The 22,640-nt window shown below is 58.3% G+C and overlaps 1 protein-coding gene across 1 annotated transcript in view; it reads right to left on the bottom strand.

The window, feature by feature from the left end:
- The window catches only part of LRP1 (LDL receptor related protein 1), a 74,976-nt gene extending 56,921 nt beyond the window's left edge, over positions 1–18,055 (bottom strand). Inside the window, exons 1-6 of the mRNA XM_051832985.2 lie at positions 17,508–18,055; positions 9,047–9,169; positions 5,795–5,932; positions 3,792–3,911; positions 2,678–2,806; positions 2,314–2,577 (exon numbers count right to left, since the gene is read on the bottom strand). Of these exons, the coding sequence (XP_051688945.2) occupies positions 2,314–2,577; positions 2,678–2,806; positions 3,792–3,911; positions 5,795–5,932; positions 9,047–9,169; positions 17,508–17,574 (841 nt within the window). The 5' untranslated portion in view covers positions 17,575–18,055. The remainder of the gene's footprint in view (positions 1–2,313; positions 2,578–2,677; positions 2,807–3,791; positions 3,912–5,794; positions 5,933–9,046; positions 9,170–17,507) is intronic.
- Positions 18,056–22,640: the final 4,585 nt, after the last annotated feature.

Raw genomic sequence — 22,640 nt, 5'->3', positions numbered from 1 at the left:
GGTGTGTGTAGGGGGGGCTCCAACAGAGGTCGCAGTCACAGCAAAGAATGGGATGATTACAGGGAGAGCAGCCCTGAGGGCAGAGAGAAAGCAGGAGAAAGCAGCAAGCAGCCACTCTTCCTCCTCCTCCTCCTCCTCAGGGAGCTAATTAAGGGCCAGCAGCCCACTGTGCAGGTGAGTGTGGGACCCCACACACCAGGGCAGGCCAGGCAGTCTCTCCTGGGGAGAGGGCTGCACGGAGGTGGGGAGGTGCCGGGGAGAGACACTTCCAACATCCTCAGTCCAGGGCCTGTAATTAGCTTGTGGGATGACAGCAAAACAGTCATCCTCTGAGTGACAGCAGACACGCTGGCGGCTGGGGGTGGGGAGGGGCCGGAGGAACCCATTCCTCTACCCCACAAGGGTTTCTCCCTAGAACCTTGGTCTTTTCCAGTCGCCTGGACTCTGCCCTGGAGGGGCCCAGGAGTCCCAAGGAGGCAAAACAAATGTGTTTGCCAAGGGAGGGGTGTTTGCCCCAGGTTATTTCCGGCTGCTCCGGGGAAGAAGTTAGGAGAGGGGACCAGGCCAGAGCAGAAGCTGAGATGGGCAGTCCACGGCCACTTACCCACCAGCCCAATTCTAGCCCGGAGGCTAGTCTTTCCCCTAGCCCATCTCCTGGCCCTGGGGTCCCTGGGGTTCTCCCATCCACCCACCTCTCAAGCCAGCCACACTCAGCCCAGCCCCCAGGAGCACACAGGTCTGACTGCGGGGCACCTTGGACCCAGCAGCCCAAGGACACCAGAGGATGCTCTGGAGAACCCAGGGCTGGGGTGTGGCCCACACGGGAAGTTCTTCCAAAAGGTCACGAAAATCATGAATGCTGAAAACAGCACGGATTTCAAAGATGGTTTGTGCCAAAGTAAACTTATCTTTTCATTCCATTTCCATGAACGTTTTGTGTGTTTGTTTTTAAGGATTATTCATTTATTTGAAAGGCAGAGTGACAGAGAGGAAAGAGAGAGAGGTCCTCCATCCACTGGTTCACTCCCCAAATGCCCACAACAGCTGGAGCTGGGCCAGGCCAGAGCCAGGAGCTCTCCGACACGGGTGGCAGGGACTCATCTGCTGCCTCCCAGGCGCATTAGCAGGGAGCAGAGTCAGAAGCGGAGCAGCTGGAACTCAAACCGGCACCGGATAAGGGAAACCAGCAGTGTTGCCAGCAGTGGCTTAAACCTGCAGCCACCATGAAGTTGGTGAAGAACCCCAGCGTGATGAGGCCTCTGCTATCCACGATCCAGGCAGGTCCCTGTCTCCTAGAAGGAAACCCTGGGAATTCCTGTGGGATCTTTGTTTTCTGCGGGGATTGTCCCAGGAACTGAATAAAGAACCTTGAAGGCCTCCCGGAGAGGCACAGAGTTCCCAATCTTAAGCTTCACCACGTGTGCCAGCCTGTGTTGGCCAGCGGCTTTCACTTCTTCTGATCTGGACTGCCCAGCTCAAAGCCATCGTGAAGATTAGGAAAGCAAAGTGGGGACAGGGAATTCTGGTTCACTTAAGGCTGAGATCAAGCTACCCTGTGGGTGGGTGGTTGGGTGGGGGTGGGGGGTCAGAATGTTCCCCTCAAGCCTGTCCACACTGTGATGACCCGGATGTTGCCTCTAAAGCCGCTGAGATGAGCAGGCTGTGGGTCCACCCCAGCCCCGCCTGCCCTGCCCCGTGACACGCCTCCCACCTCGGCTGCACTGAATGGGAACATCGGGAGATCCTACAGCGCGCCCACAGTCTCATCACCACCACATGTGGCCCCGGGATCTCCACAGCCTTGCTGCAGCGGGGAGTCCATTCTGGCTAAGCCCTGAGGGAGGCCACGGAGGTAGACACAGACCCAGCCAGGTCCTGGTTCCTCTGCACTTGGCCACAATGTAACAGGGCTGCCCCCAGCTCCAGCCCCTTCTTTAGCCAGCCGCGGCTCAGGCTGCATGGGAAAGTCCCTCTGAGGTTCACTCAAGACAACTGTCTTGGAGAAGGGACAGTCCCTGTTCTCTGGAGATGGGTCATGTACGGCCCTTCAACCTTTGCTTCCCTCTAAGGCCTTGCTCAGCCCTGTGCCAGAGAGGCGGAAGCTATCCATAGACTCAGCTCAGAGAGAAGGGAGGAAGCAGAGCGTGGCGCTTACCCTGCCCCAAACAGGCCCGATCGCGTCCAGCCCCCCTGCCTCGGCCTCAGTCAGGGACAGCTGGATGAACCGCAGACAAGCACTGTCCTGTCAACCCCTTGCCCCCGCCCCCAGCCCCTGCCCTCTCCTGCCCTCCAGGGAGGCAGCAGGTGACTCACGGTGCAGACTGAGGGAGATGTTGATGGTGTGCTCATCCACGAAACCCTTCAGGCCGGGCATTCGGGCGCACTTGAGCTGTGTTTGGGCAGCGCTGTCCCCGACGTGCACCCAACACACGGTCTCGTTGGCATAGCTGAAGTCCATGGCTGTGGTTTGCCGAGTGCTGGTGGGCGTGATGGTGGATACCTGGGCGCCACTCAGGTACGTGGCCAGGATGTTCTGGGAGTTGGCGATCAGTAGCACCGGAGGGCGGTCTACCGGCTCTGGGCATGGGACGGAGAAGGGCAGTGGGGACGGGTCCCTAGGACCCGTCAGGGACAGCACAGAGAGCATCCAGCACTGGCCACAGGCAAGCCCACTCACCATTCTTGGCTTTGCAGGAGCGGTTGTCTGGCTGCAGCAGGTACCCCTCGACGCAGCCGCACGTGAAGGAGCCGTCTGTGTTGGTGCAGAGCTGGCTGCAGGTGCCGTACACGGAGCACTCGTCAAAGTCTGCCAGGAAAGGGGCGAGGGCGTGGTCACTCCCAGGGTGAGGAGGGCAGGGAGAGGGTGCCCTCAGACGCCACCAGGCTGCCTGTCCTCGTAGCTACTTGCAAAGATAGTTTGGCAGGATGCACTACAGCAGGATGCATGTAACCTCATCACCGAGCAAACCCTCAAAGCCCAGCCTCGACCTCACAACTCCACTCTCAAGAAAAAGCTGCATGTGATTTCCAACAATAAATGAAATATAATAATAATAATGATAAATAAACAAAAAGGTAAAGGATATGTCGGAGGTGCTAGGGTGATGGAAAGAGACGGACACTATGGAAAAAATCTAGGTGGGGGTGGGGTGGGGACAGCAGAGTCGGGGGTGTGACTTTAAAGTGCTCAGGGGCAGCTTCGCCAAGAAGGGGGATTTATTCAAAGGCCTGAGCGAGGCGAATGTAAGACAGGAAAGTCTGCATTGTTTGTAGCGGAGAAAAGCTGGGAACATCTTACTCATCAATAGGGAGATGGCCAAGTAAACTGTGGCAACAGTCACACGTCAGGGCGGTTTTTAAAAGAATGAGGTAGAGCGCTGCATATCAGCCTGGAAACAGAGCCGGGGCGGGGGGGACAGCCTGAGGAACGCAAACTGCTGTAAGTGATAGGAACAGCAGGATGCCACTGGTGTCACAAGGAGCAGACGCACAGAATCACGCTGCCAAGCAGGTGTGCGTGAGTACATGCGTATCACCACGCGGAAAGGGGCCTGGAGAGACGGACAGCCAAGTCGCAGGATCTGTCAGAAAGGACTGTGGGATTGTTTTGTTTTGTTTTACAACCAGAAGATTCACAGATGCCTTGGAATATTAAGATGAGTTTCCAAAAGTCTGGTGGAAGCAAGGGGGTTGGGGTTGGGCAGTCCCGCCTCGTCCAGCCTGCACCTTCCCGCTCTCTCCTCCCACAGCCTGCACCGCACGCATACAGACACGGACACGTGCTGCCCTACCTTTGCAGGTCTTGCCGTCGGCCTGCAGCTGGAAGCTGCTGTTGCAGTAGCAGGTGGGTCCGCTGAGCGTGGGGACACAGTGGTGCTGGCAGCCCAGCCGGGAGCAGTTGCCCCGCAGCTCTGCGTGGGGCAGGAGAGACACAAACTCAGGCCTCCAGACCAGACAGCCACCCCCAGACCGCACTGTCCCCAGTGTCTTCAGAAATCGTTTCCAAGGGCTGAGGAGTGAGAGATGGGGGGGAGCCCGAGGAACCGACTCCTGAAGTTTGCAAGTGAGGGAACGGAAGCCCAGAGACAGGGTGCGAGAGAGGCCCAGGGTCTCTGCGCCCATCGAGGCTTAGCAGCCCTGTGTGCCGGCCCTGGATTCCCTCCGTCCCCGTGGAGAGGGGATCTGGAACTTTGCTGGGGCCAACAGGAAGAGGGGACAGTGGGTCTGATCCCGACCATATGCCTCTTGTCTACACTGCCAGGGGCTCAGCACGTTGGCTTCAGCAGAGGGTGAGAGGGGGATGGGATCCGGTCCGGCCCTGCAGGAGCCCAGCGCGGACCTGGCAGCAACCCTCTGACCTGTGCTTCGAGCACGAGGGGCCTCCTCCGAGGAGCCTCCGGGAGAAAGCCCAAGGTCAAGGTGGAAGATGGGGAGGAGGAGCAAAACTGCTTCCCTCGGGATCCTTTGCAGGTCTTTCTCCTGCCACTGACCCACTTCCACACGGGGGACAGAAGGGAACGGGACAGGAGGGGGAGAGGTAGGAGAGCAGTGCCCCTCCCAGACCAGTGACCCAATTAATGGCCTTGCGTGGGGCCAGGCGGCCTGGCCACAAAGACCCCTTTGTCCAGCGGCCTCACACCCCCACTGCCCCTGCCCCCACCTAGGAGGGAGCGTGGCTGTGAAGCTAAGACGTTGAAGGCGCTGAGCCTGCCAGAGGAGCGGAGGTGGGGGCCAGACCCCTGTTACCCACTTCCCCTCTCTGTTGTTGGCACAGCCCAACTGTGCCGGGAAACCCAGCAAGGAGGGTCCCCCGGGGATGGCACGGCAGGGTGGTGAGGAGGCCTTGCCTATGGAGCAGCAGAGAAGAAAGTTCAAGCCCTGGCTCTTCGAGGCTAACTAAGAAGCTACCCGAAAGGCAGCAAACTTGAACACGTGCCACCCGATAAGGAGGGGTGTGAGTGGGACCGAGCCGGCCCCAGGCCCACCTTCTGCCTCTCAGCCCGGGAGCCTGGGATAGAAACAAGCAGAACCAATCGAAGGAAGGGAGGGGAATCTTCCACAGCCTCTGCCCAAGTGAAAGGATCCAGATGTGCCTCCTCCCGCGGCAGCTGTTTTCTGATTCGCCTATGGCACAGGCCACGGTCCCCACCCTGTGACCCCCCCAGCAGGAGGCAGAAGTCACCACTCCCCAACACGTAGGCCTGAGGCTGCTCACGCAATGACCCAGACTCTCCATGGCCCCAGGGATGCTTCAGGGCCCGGTGACCCAAGCCAGGGCAAGGGGGACGTGGTCTGGCTTATGCCTCCTCACACACCCACCTCAGCCTCGCTGCCCTTCCCGTCAACCACTTCAGGAAGTGCAGACTGTCGGGAACAAGGGAGCGACGCCGCTTTCGGGCCCTCCTAGGGGGCTTCCTGGGCAAGCTCCCTACCCCAGCCTGGGTCCCAGCACCTCTCTACTCCTTCTGTGCCCTCACTCGGGTGACGGGTAGGAAGCCTTTTGAAGAAAGGACCCTACTATTTTTATACATATTCACATTTTTAAGCACAAAGATGATGATCTCTCATTGTGTGGAAAGAAGCAGTGACTTGCCCCAGCACACACGGCCAGGGGCAGGTGTACAGGCCAGGGTCTGATTGAGCATCACCAACGTCATCTGCTGTCTGTTGGCCATGTCTGGGCAGGGGAGCAGGACAAGGCATGACCCCTCTGAAGGAGTGAGGATGGTCCTCGGATGGCCCTCTGCTGGCACTAGGTGCCAGGCAGGGTGGGAGAGCAGGAACGAGTACTTACCTCGGCAGTGGGGCCCCTCGTCGGAGCCGTCCACGCAGTCCTGGACCCCGTTGCAGAGCCGGGACATGGGGACACACAGCTCGGTGCCCAGGCAGTTGTGCTCATTCGGCTGGCATCGCTGGGCTTTACTCTGTGGACCTGGGGGCGGACAGAAGGACTGACGTCACCACGCTGGCCAACGTGGCCAGCCGGAGGAGGGTGGGCACAAGAGACTGCAGTTCCAGACACCTGTGCTGGTAAGATCTCCAGCCGTGGATGCCTTCGCCAGGGCTCTGCTACACCATTCCCACCAGGAGCGCGAATGTGGGAGCAGCCAAGTGGAAGGGAGACTAGGCCTTTAGCAAAGTCCACCCCCCAGTGCCCAGTGTCCAGCACTCAGGAGAGATGCTGGGTCAGAGGTGAGAGGTCTCAAAGAGCAGAGTCCAGAGCAGGGAAGCTCAAAGCTAAAACCACCTCCGTCCCACGGCTTCCGGCACTCAGCCTGGGGCTGACAGTGCCACCAACCTTCTAGAACTGCATTGTCCAATATGTAGCATCAGCATTTTCAAGCCCTCTGGAGGAACTGAAATACTGCTAACTCAAATCGTAGGTAAAGGGACCCGCGTGTGGTGGAGCAGGTGAAGCCGCTGTCTGCAGTGCCGAGATACCATATGGGTGCCAGTTTGTGTCCCAGCTGCTCCACTTCCAAACCAGCTCCCTGCTAATGGCCTGGGAAAGCAGTGGAAAATGGCCCAGGGGCTAGGGCCCCTGCTATCCATGTGGGATACCTGGAAGAAGCTCCTGGCTCCAGGTTTTTGCTCGGCCCAGCCCTGGTCATTGTGGCCATTTGGGGAATGAACCAGCAGATGGAAGACCACTTTCTCTGTCTCTTTCTCTGTAACTCTAACTTTCAAATAAATAAATAAATCTTAAAAAATTGTAGACTAAAGATACACACTGGATTTTTAAGATTTAATACCAAAAAAAGGATGCAAAAGATCTCCAATAACTTTATAGGGACAATATTACAGAAATGATACCATCATTGGATAAAATAAGTTATTCAAGTTAATTTCACCTATTTATTTTGTAACTCTTTTAATGTGATGATTGGTAATTTCTTTAAAAATTATTTATTTATTTGAGAGCAGAGAGAGAGACAGACAGACAGATGGACACAGAGCCTATCCACTGGTTCACTCCTCAAATGCTCGCCATGGCTGGGGCTGGACTATGCCAAGGCTGAGAGCTGGAAACTCAACCTCGGTCTCCCACGTGGGTATCGGGAACCCAACCACTGGAGCCATTACTGAGGCCTCCTAGGGTGCTCACTAGCAGGAAGCTGGAGTCATCCAGCCTGGCACTTCGCTATGGGATGTGGGCATCTTAAGTGCTAGGCCAAACACCACCCCTACTAGCAAAATTGCACGTGTGATCTACAATACACTTCCATTGAGGGTGCTGGTCTAGACTCTCAGTGTCCTGATGGAAGGCTCTGGAAAGAGTCCAAGGTTGTGGTCAGCTAGTGATGTCTCTGGTACTTCCTCTGTTGCCTGAGAGGTTGGATGAGATGAACATACTCCTGCCCATTGGCCCCTAAGTCCAGACAGGGAGAGGCAGTGAGTGTCCCTGGGTGCCTGGGTAGGAGTCCACATGCCAAGTGAAGGGGTGAGCGTGGAGTGAGCAGTGTGTGTAGTGAGGGTGAGGCTATGTGTCTCTGTGTGCTGGGCTCCTGGCCTGAGGCTGTGAATTTCCTTTTCCTTTTGTGAGTAGTTCTGGCTGTGTGTGTGTGTCTGTGTGTGTCAGGGTGGGGGTGGGGGGTCTGTCAGAATGCAGGTGGTGTTTCTGTGTGCAAGGGGCAGTGTGTCTGTGCCTTTGTGTGGAGGTGTGTCAGGCCCAGGTGGCTGTGTGTGACTGCTACAGGTGCAGGAGTGTATATCTGAGTGTGAATAGAACCAAATTAAAGAATGGACAAAAAGAGCCAGATCCGGCTCCTCAGCATGGCTTTCTTTACTCTCAGCACCCACGGGTCGCGATCAGAAAAATAGAGGGGTTGGAGCCGGCGTTGGGGCACATGGCCTGCGATGCAGATGTCCCATACTGTAGCCAGTTCCAGTCCTGGCTGCTCCGCCTCCAATCCAGCTCTCTGCTTGGGAAAGCGGTGGAAGATGCCCCGAGTAGTTGGGCCCCTGCCACCCATGTGGGAGATGTGGATGGAGTTCCAGGCTCCCGGCTTCAGCCTGGACCAGCCCTGACTGTTGTGGCCATTTGGGGAATGAAATAGTGGATGGACTTTCTCTCTTTCTCTCTCTTCCTCTCTGTGTAATTCTGCCTTTCAAGTAAATAAAATAACTCTTTAAAAAAAAAAAAGAAAGCAATGTGGAGGGGTGACGGTGGCCTTAGGCAGGAGGAGACTCCAGGCCAAACACCCCAGCCCCTTCCTCCAGGGCACCATGTGGGAATGAGGTTGAGGGAACCAGTGGCTCCCTTTCCGGCCCTAAAATTACCGCTGATAATTACGGGTGGGGGTGTGGGGAGAGGACAGGGGATGGGACTAGGGCAGCAAGAAGCCCGAGAAAGAAAACAGAGACACTGACGCAGACCTATGGATGCAGCGGCGTCCAGACCCTGGCCCAGATTAGCTATGTGGGGGAGTGGCTGGGAGGATGAGACCCCAGGACCTTGCCAGCTGCCCTGACTCTGAGGTCCTGCCAGAGATTCCTCCACCCCCCACTGGCAGGGGAAAGCCTGGGTGGGGACCTTTCTCCCAGTTTAAACAGCTGCCTCTGATTACACCACTTATTGGGGGCAGGGGAAGGCCGGGTGGCGGGAAGCGCATAAGGGGTGGGGCTTCTGGTACAGAGGCTGAGCAAGAGCTGTGGCCTTTGGCCTGGGAGCCAAAGACAGAAGGGACCGGTAGGACCTGGGGCCACTTATCAGGGGTCAGGGAGGCTCACAGGTGGGAAGAAGGAAGGGAAGCCAGGCCACCTCCCTCCAGCACAGCTGTCAGCCCACAGAACAGAGCCCCTGGCAGCCTTGGGGGTGTGGCAGCTGGCTGGGGGAGAAGTGAGAGGTGTCCTTTCTAAGCACCCCATGCAGCACACCGGGCACCTGGAAGAGGGGGAGAGGACAGTTTTAGCTGTGTCATGGACAAACACAGCACGGAGCAAGGTCCACGCCGAGCCGGAGAGCAGCTGTACCGTCCCAGATACCTGCCAAGGGGAGAGGAGTCAGCAAAGGGCCAAGGCTCGGGGATCCCCGGCTGGCACTTACAAATCTCAGGGGCCTCATCAGATCCGTCAGGGCAGTCCCTCTCGCCATCACACCGCCAGCCCTTCGAGATGCAGGTGATCTGGTCTCTGCAGGCAAACTGCTTGGGGCTGCAGGTCTTAGGGGCTGGGGGTAAGAAAAGAAGAGAGGGGGTGTCAGTGAAGGTGGAGGCTGGCTTTGTGGCCCTGAAGCTCCCCAGGCTCCCCCTCCTGCCAGTATGGTCCCCATCCAGCCGGACCTGAGCCACAGCCTGGGCCTGGGGGAATGGTTGCTATTGGATGCTATGTATCTGTGCAGGGGGCAGCCCTCCCCCACCCCGGGCTGCCTCTCTGGTCAAGGCCCTTGCTGTTTGCAGTCACTCAGGTCATACATCGGCCTCCCCCGCCCCACCCCTGGCAACGTGAGGGGGTCACTTAGGCCTTTGACATGTTTTCTTCTTATCTCCCCGCCACTCCCACTTAAAAGGCCTACAGCTGGTTTTTCTCTTTTGAAGATTTATTTATTTGAAAGCCATAGTTACAGAGAGATGGGGCGGGGGTGGGGGAGATCTTCCATCCACTGGTTCACCCTTGAGATGGCTGCAACAGCCAGGGTTGGGCCAGGACACATCCAGGAGCCCAGAACTACATCTGGATCTCCCTCGTGGGTGCAGGGGCCCAAACACTTGAGCCATCTTCTGTTGCTTTGCCAGGCGCATTAGCAGAGAGATAGATTGCAAGTGGAGCAGCCAGGACTTGAACCAGTGCCCACATGGGATGCTGGTGTCACAGGAGGCGGCTGAACTCTCTGCACCACAGCACCGGCCCCCAGAGCTGGTCTTTTCTAACCTCCTAGGATGCTGGTCCCTTGACCCATCACCCCACCTACCCCAAACTCTCATCAGCAGGCCCCCAGACCGGAACTGTCACAGTCTGCAGAAATGTGGAGACACACAGGTCTAGGAGGGCAAGGTGAGGCAGGGCTGGGCAGGTCAGGGCCGAGAGTCCTGCTTCCACCTCCATTCTCCAAGGACACAGCCTCCCTGGCTGCTCACACCTCAGGGAGCACTTTAAGAAGATGTTTTCAGACACAAGAGGCACTGGAGAATTGCTCAGGATGATGGAGTTGGAGGGCAGAGGCAGGGGGACAGCTGGCATGACCTCTCGGAGCTGGCTTCAGCCCAGCCCACCTGTGAAGTTTCTGTATCCAGGACCTCTGACCTAACTCCCACCTCCTGCCCCCAGCCTCTTTCCTCTCCTATCCCATTTTCTTACCTCATTCCCCAAGGAGCAATTGAGAATGCGACCAGCCAACTTCTTACTATGGTGGTATCGGTATGTGCTGGCAACTGGTAAACCAGTTCCCTCCACATACCTTCTTTAATCCTCTCCACTGTGTGATAAAGGAGGGGCAATGAACACCTCCACTTCCCAGAGGGGGAAACCAAGCCTGATGACTTGCCCTGAGTGACAAAGCTGATGACAAAACCAGGGCTCAGGAGCTGGCGTTGGGGTGCAGCGGGTGAAGCTGCCACCTGAGACAAGAACACCCCACGTCAGAGCACCAGTTCAAGTCCTGGCTGCTCTGCTTCTGATCCAGCTCCCTAGTGCTCCTAGGAAAGCAGCAAGAGATGGCCAGAGTACTTGGGGCCCTGACACCCACAGGAGAGATCCAGACAGAGCTCCAGGGTCCTCGCTTCAGCCTTGCCCAGTCCCATGGGCCATCTGAGGAGCGAACCAGGGTACGAAGATCTTTCTCTCTGTAACTGCCTTTCAAATACATTAGGAAATCTTAAAAAACAAAACAACCACTGCTCAGACTGGTGCAGCTGACTCTAAGCTCTCAGCCAGCGTGGTCCACACCAGTCTCCCCTTCCCACTGAGCCGTTCTGCCCCCTCGACCCACACCAGGGCTGGCTTCCCAGCCTTCCAGTCCCTTCATGGTTCTTCCTTGGCCTGTGTCAATTCCATTTCTATTCCGCTGGCTCACGCTGAAGGCCAGCTCTGTGCCAGGCCCCGCACTAGGCACCAGGGTGCCAAGGAAGGGCGAGAAGCCCCCTCCCCTGCTCAGAGCCACAGCCTTCTGGGAGGAAAGGCAGCTGGCCACACCTAAGGGGAGAGCAGGCTGAAGGCAGATGCCCAAGGCAAGTACATCAGGCCTCCGAGTGCAGAGGGAGTCTGACGGGGGCCACTCGGAGATGTCCTCCCTCCGGAGCCCCCATCTCTGGCAGAGGGGACAGCACTCAGGCCCCTGGCCAGAACGAGAGCCAGAGAGCTGACTTCAGGAAACACATCAAGGATGGCCTGGCCAGGCCCCCCCAATGGCGCCCCCCCTTCTTTGCCCCCCCAAGCCGGGAATAAAGGCCCCTTGAGGAGGTGGATAATGCTGAGTTCATTGCCCCACTGGGCCAGCTGTGAGGTCTTCCCGGGAAACTCAGCCGCCAGCCTAGTTAGCATGCGGGGGAACCATCCACTTCCCCTGGCCAGCCGGCTAGCGGAGAGGGGGCTGTACTGGGACTCACAGGCAGATGGGGTGTTTGGAGCCCAGAAATGGGCCCCCATGACACCCCCAGACCCACTGCACTTCTTCCCTCCCCCGGCCTGGGATTGGTTCCCCATCCCCACTGCTCCTGGTGGGGCCCTGGGGGTGGGGGGTGGGGGGTGGGAGGGTGGAGGGGAGGCAGAAGTCACAGCCAGGGCCTGAGGTTACCGCTTGGTCACTCTAACCTCCCCTCCATTCCCCCTCTCAGCTACGATCCCCCCCCCCTTTGGCCCTCGCTGAGTCCCCCCGCTGTCCCCCACCCCCAATTTTGGCCTGAACTCGACGGAGGAAACAGCAGCTGGCAGACTCCGAAAGCTGGAATGAGAGAGATTCACAAACCAGATGTGCTCTTGCTTAGGGAGGGGAGTGGGGGAGGGGGCCGGCGAAAGGAAGAGGAGGGCCCAGGCACCCCCCCATCTCCCAGCCTGGGGCGGCAGAAGGGGAGGCCCATGCAAATCTCCCAAGGGCCAGGACAGCCCTCGGGGTGTGGGGGGACAGGGGAAAGAGCTGCTTCTTGTCACAGACGGGGGAGAAAGCCCTAGGAACCTCAGGGCCAAGGCTGAGGCCTGTCTTTGATTTCCTTCAGGGGGAGAGGGGAGGAAAGAAGCAAATAATCTACTTCAGGGCTGTCTACACCAGCCAAGGGAGCCTCACTGTGGACTGGGAAGGAGCCGGGAAACTTATAATCTGCTTAGCGCCCACGCCAAGCCGGCTCCCCTCAGCCGGGCCTTCTGCACTGGAATCCGGCCCCCAGAACCCCGCCTCTGTGGCCTGCTGTCTGCAGGACAGAACAGCACTGCCCTGAGGTCCTCGGCCACCTCGGCTCCGCTGGCACCCCTCCCTCGGGAGAACAGGGGCTTGCTAAGGCTCCCCTCTTTCCTGTGGTCACTACGTGCCTGCTGTAGATCTGAAACCCTCCGTCCGTCCATATCTACTCCTTTAGATCTTCCTCCAGGCCCTGTCGCAACCCCCACCTTACAGAAAGGGAAACTGAGGCACAGAGCTGGCAGTCACCCACTGGCCATGAGGATGCAGTCAGATTAGGAAGGGAAACGGGCCCGGTGAACTCTTTGGGTCCCTGGTACCGGGAGTGAGGGAGCAGACTTCAGGGAGTGGACTTCAGGGCCCCATTGAGGACTGCAGGAGATGGAGGGGGACAGGAGAGGGAGCGGCATGGGGAGAAGACAGAGAGGACTGGAGCGGGTGGAGAGCGAGTGAGGTGGCAGGAAGGACACCAGGACACAGGGGCCGTCTGTTCTCAGCTTTGCTGGACACGAATGTGACCGCCATGCTAACTTGGCCAACACCCTACCTCCCCCCACCCCCAGCCCAGGCGCCCTGCCCAGCCATGGCCCCCTGGGGCCACCAAGCTGGAGCCAGGGCAGGAGGTGTAGGGCTGGGTGTGCGTCCAGACACAACACAGGCCCCACCGCCCTGCAGGAGCCTTGGCTGTCATCCTGGCTCCCATTTGAGGACTTTAGGGGCAAGACGGCCTGGCCAGAGAAGACATGGGGACATAGAAGCCCAGGCCCACTGGACACCCCTGGGGGATGGGGAGGGAAAGGGGAGGCGGGGCGGAGGGGGGACCTCCGGGCACTTCCTAAAGGAGCAGGAGGCTTGGAGACAGGAGGGAGCCTGAGGGCTGTTTCCAGAGCAGACAGAGCAGAGGGAGAGACAGCTCCTCCCTCCCACCCCAACTGTCTAAGGGATCAGGGAGCAGGGGTGCCCAGGGGCGGGGGGCAGAGCTCGCAGGAATCTGCTGCATCCAACTCGCAGAGGTGGGGCGGCCAGGGCCTCCGGGACCCAAGCCCCGAGCTTTGCGCAGGATTTTATGTATTTTGGGTGTTACGCCCGCCCATGGCTCCTTTCCTCAGCCCAGTGAGGCTCAGACACATTTTTGTCATTCCTGAGTCTGGGCCTCTGCTTTGCGGCCTGGACAGATGGACAGATGGGGTGGCTCAGACCTTCAGGGGAGGGGAAGGGTCCCCCCTTCCATCCTGAGTCAATGTTGACTCAGCAGGACATTAGCCTGACCTGTGACCTCCCAGCCATCTTTCCCTTTCCCCACAAATACAATCCAGACTCCTGAGAAGCCTCCAGAGGTCAACATATCTCTCACCAGGTCTTTGGAAGCCCCTCCCACCAACCCTGTGCACCCCCCTAACTCCCCCCACTTCCCACTCCGGCCAAGCGCCCCCACCCTCTCCATGGCCTTTGCCACCAGAAGTAAAAGCACCAAGCTCTTGATGACACGCTAGTTTTCAGCTCCTGGGCTGGAGGAAGTTCTGCCAGGAGTCTAACCTCCCTCCATACTGAAATACCCCTCTCTCGCTTACTCAACCCACAAAGGATATCAAGTTCCTTTCTTCCAGAAACATTCTCTCCAAAACCCAGTCCCAAAATCAGCAGAGGGGGAAGCAGACAGAGAGGAACTTGGAGGAAAGTGGAGGGAGACTTTCACTGCCCAGCTGGGAGCTCTGGCTCTGGCTGGGGCGAGAGGCAGAGACGCCAGTCCAGGTAGCTTTGGGGATCTCAAGAGTCCTGGACGAAAGGGAATGGCAACCAGCTGGGAAAAATATGGCATGAAAGAGACACAGAGGGTGGAGAACAGCACAAGTGGTGGGCCCTGAGAGTGGCAGACGGGAGAGGTCTGAAGGCCAGGGTAGCCCACGTCGAGGACGGACAGACTGGCCAAAAAGACAGAGGGCGCTTAGTCCAGAGCTTGCCAGGACGGTGACACAGGGGTCCTGGGACAAACCCAGAGATTCAGAGTGGGGTGGGGGCAGCATCGACCCTGGTGCTGACAGTGCCTAACTCAGGACACACCCAGGAGAGGGGCTGCTTCCTCCCACAGAGCCTGGAGGGTGGGCAGAGGGAAGGCCTGGGAGACTGGCTCACTCTCTGAGCCTAGAGGGAAAGGACAGCTCTCTCTTCCTGTGCCCCTCACCTCTTTCTCAGAGAGGTTTTACACTGGTGCCTGAGGCCACTGCACCGGAAACACTCTAGAGCCAACTGCTTCCTTCTCCAAACAATGCCAGATCCTGCTAACCAGGCTGAAATCTGGGACAGAACACGGGGGTGGGGGGGTGGGGGGGGGGTGGGACCAAGTTGCCAGAACGCGCCGCAGAACTGAGTCTGGCCCCCCCTGTGCAGTCCCACTCGACTGCACCCAATTTCCTGGAGGTCAGGGAGCCCCTTTCCAGAGCCCGAGAACCTGAGGGGTGGGGTGGGCCCACAGGGGTGCAGAGGACCCTGGGAGCAGAGCACTGGGGGTGTGACCCACAGCAGGGGGAGAGTGGCACTTGAGCACAGAAGGGCTTCCCAAAGGCAAGGAAGGCATTGGGAAGAGTCAGCCGGGACTTGACCTGGCCAGTGCTGCAGATGTCATGCTGGGGAGCCCAGTGATGGGGGAAGTGATTGAGGGTATTAAATATATATATATATATATATATATATGGAAAAGATGGAAAGAGAGGGAAAAGAAACAAGAGTGTGGAGGGGGAAGTTTTGTGAAACAGCCCCAAACATCGAAAGACCCCCATCCCCAAATGAATTCTGCAGCATCTTTGTCTTAAGAGATGAGGCTAAGGGGAGGTCTGACCAAGGGAACAGAGTTTGGAACCTTCTCTCAGGGAACCTGGAGGCTGAGACCCCAGCCTCCTAATGCACTTCAGCTGTCCACGCATCCTGGCCAGGCACTACCCCAGCTCCAGGAGGTAGGGAGAGAGGTGGGAGTCAGCCTTCTTCCACCAGCTGGTTCTGCCTGGGAGTGCTCCCCCTCCACAAAACCCCTCCAGCAAGGCAAGGCCCGCACAACCTCTCCTCCCATCTTCCTCCTCCTCCCCAGGAGCAAGCACTAGCAGTTTTGTCTACTCATGGGGAGTGACAGTGCTCGGCCGAGACAGGGGGACCCAGGATGAAGAGAAGGCAGAGACAGAGAAGGCCCTGGGACTGCTCCCGCAGCCTGGACAGCAAGAGGAAGGCAGGCCAGACATTAGGTCAGTCCAGCTGGGCCTGGAGGGTTCCTTCTCTGGAAAGCGAATAAGACAGTTCAGTGTCTGGGCCCCAGGCAAGGCGGTAAGGGGGAGGGATTACGGGCTCTCCCAGGCTGCCCATGGCCAGAGCTGGTGTGTGTTTGGGGAGGGGTCCTCTCCCTGGGACTTGCACAGTTTGGTCTGAACTGGGGAAGCAGACGAGGAAGGGGGAGACATTAAGAAAAGGGAGAGAGATGGTTCAGGAGAACATGTCCAGTGTCCATCTCGTGGTTAGCACCAACAAGCAGAACCAGTGGAACCCGAGGGACTGGGTTCTGCCATCTGCAGAGACACGCTGGCTTTTGCCTAAAGGGTCCACCTTCCTTTAGGGGGCTCCTGATGGGCCTCTAACATTTTTTTTCCATTCCTCCCAGAAGCCACCGTGCCCAAACCTCTCTGCCTCAGTTTCCCCTCTCACCTCACAGGGCTGAGAGCTCGAGAGAGTGCTGGGCCGGGGCTGGATGTGAGGGCCGGGCTGAGGCAGAGCCCCCTTTCTCCTCCTGGGCAGATAATGGATATGTGTGCTGGGGGAGGGGGTGGGGGTGGACACACAGCCCCCAAGACAGCACGATTGAGGGCCACTGAATACACTTTTCCGGGCACAGCTGCGTCCTAACCTTCCAACCCTCCTCCCTCAATGGAAGCAAGTCAGGGAGGGGGAGGAGGGGGGTGATAATCTGATTTCAGAGAAAAACTTTCCCAATCCCAGCCTGGCAAGATTCAGAAGGCAGGGGAGGGGGTGTGCGATGGGATCAGGCCATCCTGTCCCCGGATGGACAGCCAAACATCCCACCCATTCTCAAACCGGGGACCCAGCCCAGCCCAACCGCATGACCCCAGCTTAAAGCTTGGGCAAGACTTGAACCAGTGACTCACAAGGAAAGGAAAAAAACAGCTGACAGAGAAAAGGGAGAGAGGGGCACCCCATTTCCTCAAAAGGACCCAGGTCTAGTTCCAGTAACTGCGCAGTATATAAAGTGTGTGAGTGGGATGGCAGGGGTGCACACATTTACTGAATGAGAGAACTGGGGGGCGGGGGCACGGCCCTGAGCCCCATCCAACCTCCAGCTCCCCTTGCAGTCCCAGCTGGGATGCAGCCAGAAGCCAGGGGGGACGCGCTTCCCCTTGGCCTCAGACCCTGGCCGCTCCCCAGTCCCCTTCCCCAGTGATGACATCTGACGTGTTTTTTTTTTTTTTTTTCATCTTGAAGCTCCCAGGAATTAAGAAGGGAAATTTAAAGTCACAGAGCATCACCAGCGCCCCCTCTCCGCCCCCCAACACAGCCCTACCCAGGATACTGACAGAGGCCCTGGGAGGGGGAAGTGCCCCCTTTAGAAGCCAGACAAGCAGTCCTGGATGGGGCCTGGACCCCAGGCCTCCAGGCTTGGGCTCCCAGGCCAACCCACACCCAAGCAGGGGGCCTGCCCTCTCCCCATCCACAGCCTTCCTGGGCCTGCCTGCCCTCTGCCCAGCTTCAGAGGCCACCGCAAAAGGTGCCCCCACCCTGCCCTGCACCCCCTTTGCAGGCGGTCATTGCAAATCCGGATTCCTTCACAATTCAGATGGGGGTGCAGGATGTGGGGGAGGCACAGGCCCTCCCCGACCAGAGAGAGAGGGAAAGAAGGCCTCTCCGATCCTAGAATCATAAAAACCGGGGCGCCCTCTTCTCCCCATCCAGGCCTTCACTCTTTGTCTGAGCTGGGGGGTCCTGAAAGCATCATCTGCCCAGGGCCCCCATCCCCCAAATCGGACCCCATCCCCGCCCCCAGTCGGGCCGCTGCTGTGTCAGCTGGACCGGGATAACAAAAGGCACCCCCTCCCGCGCCTCCCTTCCCCACCCGCTCGCAGGAGTGGGGGCTGGAGAGAAGGTGCTCCCGGGGGTCCAAGGGGGGCCACGGAATCTCACTCACCGTCGAGAGCAGCCGCGACCAGAGCTGAGAGCAGGGGCAGCAGCAGCAGCGGCGGCGGGGTCAGCATGGTGTGGGCTGATGCAAGCAGCAGCCCCTCCCTCCGGTCCTGCTCCTTCTCACCCTCGTGCCCCCCCCAACTGGGGGGTCCCCCTTTTTCTTCCCCCCTCCTCCTCCTCTATTCTTATTCTTTCCTCCGGCAAAGCGTACCAGGGGCGTGGGTGAAGAGGGATAGTTCCGAGCCCTCTGGGGGAGGGCCTGCTGACGCGGGTGCGCCCCCTGCCCCCAAATCCAAACCCTCTGCCCCCCGTTTTACTCCTCGCTCCTCTCTACCCCTCCCCAGGCGAAGCTCACAGCCCCATCTCGGAGCCGCCTCCGGCTGCAAAAATGCACAATTGGGAGGAGGCGGGGTGGGGGTGGGGGGCGTGGACCGGGTCGGGGAGCCTTTGGAGGGGCCTGATGGAGCTCTGGGGGCTCCCCTCGTTTCCGCCTCCTCAGTGCACGGGCCTGGAGCTCGCACCACTGTTCCCCGGACTGAAGTGCTGCGGGGGGGGGGGGGTTGAGGGGGAGAGGGAGGGGACGGGCCGAGGAGGGAGGGAGGGAAGGGGCGGGGAAAGAAAAACGGGGGGGGGGGAGAGCTACGCGGCAGTCCCTGGAGTGCGCATGCGCCGGTTTGGCGCGCTGCCCTGGGGAGGGGGAGTCGGAGCAGCGACGGGATTTGGACTTCTGGGAAGCGGTCCGCGAATGGGGGTCCCGGGGGCCCGCTGCCCGACTTGGGGCCTGGCGCTCGCTCTCCCCTGAGCGGGCCTCCCTGCGACCCGCGCTGCGGAGAGCTGCGGGGGGCCGCGGTTGGGAGCGGGCGGTGGGCGAGGAGAACGCAGCGGCTTCTCTTTGAAACTCAGTGTCAGAGCCTAGGATTGCGGGCCGCTCTGGGGGGTCCAGGCCCCGGTGGTCTGGGCCGAGGCCCAGTTTCCTTGGGGAACCCCGACGCCTCCCCAAAGCCCGGGGTGGGGGCAGGGGCGGCCAGTCCGCGGGGAAGGTACGGGGAGAGAGGCCGAGCTTTGATTTGGAGACTCTGAAAGACGGGGACCGGGATTGGGGCCCGCGGCGCCGGGGGCCGGGTTGGGGGAGGGGCCGCGAGGGCCCGCCCCCTCCTCGCTCGCGGGCTCGGAGTAAACAGGGACACCCGCGGGGACACGCCGGAGCTTGTCCGCCGCCTGGGGCTCGGGGGATGGAGCCCACCTTAGCGCGCGCCCCGCCCTGCTCGCCTGGCACTGGGCGCGGGAGGGGCGGGTCCGGGTCTGGAGGGAGGTGTGAGTCAGCGGGTGGGGTCGAGGAAGGGCCACCCCCGAGAGGTCGGGGCTCGCTTATTTATTGCATTTATTTATCTTTTTTTTGTTTTTATGCCTTCTGCCTGACTGGCTTCCCACCAGGTCGGGGATTTGGAATAAGCCGAGGGCGGCCGGCCCTGGGTTCCCAGCGGCGTCGGCTGCGCGCGGGACCTTTGTCCCAGGCTCTGGCCGGAGGTGGGGTGGGGGGGAAGGCCCTCAGAGCCCCGAAGGCTCCGGGCGGTTCCCGGGGGCCGGCGACCGAGCTGCTGGCCACCGCCCCCTCCTGGGCGGCGTGTTCAGGCTGTACCCTTGGTGCCTGACTTTGGGTGTCTGGCAGCCCGCGTTCAGGGTGCGGGGCAGACGGCAGCGAATGCCAGAAATAGAATTTGGCGATGAGGGCGGGGCGCTGCCCTTCTTCTGCCTTTTGGGTTCCGTGCGGGCAGGGCCCGGAGAGCCCGCTCCGGTCGGTGCCCGGCTGGAGGGGGAGCCGCGCCTGACCACCAGGACTTTTCCCGGCCACGGCCACCTGCCCTTAAGGCTCGCAGGCTGGAAACCTCGGACTGTTTGCCAAGCTCCACGGGGCCTTTCTTTCCTATGTCCCATCTTGCCAGCCTTTCCTTGGGTTGGCGTTTTTTTTCCCCCTTTGAAGCGTGTCTCAGATTTCCTCCACTTCCACTGCCAGAGAGTTTCTCCCAGCAGGGGTGGGGACGCGTTCCCCCTTTCATCCGCCCCGCCCCTCGCGGCCCTGCACAGTGACCGGCACAGGGCAGGGGCTGAAATGCTTTCAACCCATGCCTGTTAGGTTCCTGCCAGGACTCCTCCCGAGGTTGTGGCCCAAGGGAAATCAAGTGGAGGCAGACTTCAGGCGGCTTCGGAGGGGAAGATACCTGTGTTTATTTTGATTAACTTTGCATTGCAAAAAAATGATAATAATTGGCGGTTGAAACACTCAGAGTTTGGTGCAAGGTGAAAAATAAATTCGATTCCCCGCGGTGCGCACACCCGCCCTTCAGCCCCACCCTCAGGGTAACTGTTACTAACAGACTTCAGGGTCTCCCTCCAGGAGTTTGTTTAGTTTTGGTGTTTTTTTTTTTTTTTTTTTTTTGAGATTTATTTATTTAGTTGAAAGGCAGAGTTACAGAGAGGCAGGGCGGGGGAGGGTCCTCCATCCACTGGTTCACTCTCCAGGTGGCCACAACAGTGGATCTGAAGCTAGGAGTCAGGAGCTTCTTTCCAGGTCTCCCACATGGGTGCAGGGGCCCAAGGACTTGAGCCATCTTCCACTGCTTTCCCAGGCCATAGCAGGGAGCTGGATTGGAAGTGGAGCAGCCAGGACTCGAACTGGTGCCCATAGGGGATGCCGGCGCTGCAGGTGGCATCTTTACCAGCTACACCACACTGCTGGCCCCTGTTTAGTTTCATACTGATAAACAACTACAAGTGGATATCCTCAAACATCACAAATGAGCTCAAATAACGTGAATTGGCCCTGAACTTGCTTTTTTTTGTCAGGCTTCCGCACCGTCTGCACGCACGCAGCTCACGCTCTCTATTGCCTGCTTGGAATCTCCTTGCTTAGTGGTCAGGGTTGCTGAGCACTCATTTCCAGTGTGTGACGGGCTCAGCGTGTCCTGTGAGATGAGACAGCCTGTAATTAGACCCCCCAGCGCCTGTTATTCCCATTTGTCCAGCTCCCCTCTTCCAAACGTGTACTCAGCACAGGCTCGGCAGCGGTGGCTAACACTTAATTTTGTGGTTCAGAGTTCACTACTAGATCATAAACGCCTTGAGGGAGGGCAAGGACCATGTCTTTACTTTGTATCCACCCAGCTCTTTTTTTTTTTTTTTAATTTTAAAAATTATTTGATGGGGTTGGCGCCGTGGGGTAGTGGGCTAAGCCTCTGCCCATGGTGCTGGCATCCCATATGGGCACCAGTTCTAGTCCAAGCTGCTCTTCTTCCAATCCAGCTCTCTGCTATGTCCTGGGAAAGAAGTAGAAGATGGCCCAAGTGCTTGAACCCCTGTATGCACATGGGAGACCCAGAAGAAGCTCTTGGCTCCTGGCTTCAGATCAGCTCAGCTTCAGCCATTGCAGCCATTTGGGGAGTGAACCAGCAGATGGAAGAACTCTCTGTGTCTCTCCCTCTCTGTGTCTGTAACTCTACCTCGCAAATAAATAAATAAATCTTTAAAAAAAAGTATGTATTTGAGGGGCCGGCACTGTGGTGCAACAGGTAAAAGCCTTGGTCTGCAGTGCCGGCATCCCCAATGGCCACCAGTTTGAGTCCCGGCTGCTCCATTTCTGATCCAGCTCTCTGCTAATAGCTTGGGAAAGCAGTAGAAGATGGTCCAGGTCCTTGAGCCTCTGCACCACGTGGGAGACCCTGAAGAAACTCCTGGCTCCTGGCTTCAAATTGGCTCAGCTCCAGCCATTGCAGCCATTTGGGGAGTGAACCAGCAGATGGAAGACCTCTGTCTCTGTCTCTACCTCTCTAACTCTGCCTTTCAAATAAAAAAAAAAAGTCTTAAAAAATTATTTGAGAGGCAGAGAGAGAGAGGGGTGGGGAGAGAGAATGAGTTCCCATCTGCTGGTTCACTCCTCAAGTGCCCACTTGAAGCTGGGAGCAAGGAACTCAACCCCAGTCTCCCACGTGAATGGCAGGGACCCAGTCACTTGAGCCGTCACCACTGCCCCCCAGGGTCTGCCTTAGCAGGAAGCTGGAGTTCAGAACCTAAACCAGTGCTGATATGGCATACAAAGTCTTCACAGGTGCCTTACCCATCCGTTGGAGGAGTGGCATGTGGGTTAGGGTTAGGGGTTCCTGCCCTGGCTGGATATAGCTGCAGGTGGCTTCTCCCCTGCATTTCTCCTGTGGCACTCATTGTTCAGTCTGTCTCCACCTCATTTTTCTTGCCGTTTCTCGATGTTTCTTCCTCCCACAAATCCTTGGCTTAGCATTGTAACTAAAGCAATGGGAAAGCAAGGAGGAATTCTCTGAACTTCATGATGAGATAGGTAGAATGGTGATCGGGGCAAGGAAATTGGTATGGGAAGAGGAGATCTCCTTTTTTTTTTTTAATCTCTCATAAAATTATTAAAGAGTCCTCTTTTTGTTCGATTGTGCCTGGGCCTGAGGTGGGACATTCATTAGGGCGTCTCTGGAACCGAATGTCAGGCCAGAGGCTACCACCACCTGGTGGTCAGTTGGAGAAGTGCAAGGAGGAAGGGGTAGTTGAAGGATCTGGGAGAAGGTGGGGAGATGGAATACCGCCACCATTTATTGAGTGCTTACCATGCATGCACTTGGCCCACACCATGGACTTTGCATGGGTTAACTCACTCAAGTTCCACAACCACTTTGTGGCTTAGGAGTTATTTCCTATTTGTAGGCTAGGAAATAAAGACCCAGAGAGATCACGGATTCCCCCGCCGCGACAATGCAGATTTCGTTCACTGAATGAACACTTATTAGATGCTCCATGGGTCCCAGGCACACTTGCAGTGTGGCAGCAGAGGGAAGCACACCACCTCGGCCTTCAAACAGCTTGCAGGGGAGTGGGCTTGCTCACCAAGTGACTGACCATTCCAGCACGGCACCTGAATGCCCGCGCTGAAGACATGCACCCTGGGTCGAGTCCTCCCCAGATAAGAGGGTCAAGCCAGGGAGGGACAGATGACGCCAGACTGCATGTTCACAGAAAGGTGCTGACAAGAGTGATGGAGGGAAGGGTGTTGCAGACTGGGAGGCAGGCAGAGGCACGTAGGCAGCACGAACTTGAACACCTGACGGTCTGCAGGCATGCT

Source organism: Oryctolagus cuniculus, chromosome 11, assembly GCF_964237555.1.
Source record: "Oryctolagus cuniculus chromosome 11, mOryCun1.1, whole genome shotgun sequence".
In the NCBI taxonomy this organism is placed as follows: Eukaryota; Metazoa; Chordata; class Mammalia; order Lagomorpha; family Leporidae; genus Oryctolagus; species Oryctolagus cuniculus.
Note: the sequence above shows the minus strand (reverse complement) of the source record. Positions and strands in the feature narration are given on the sequence as shown.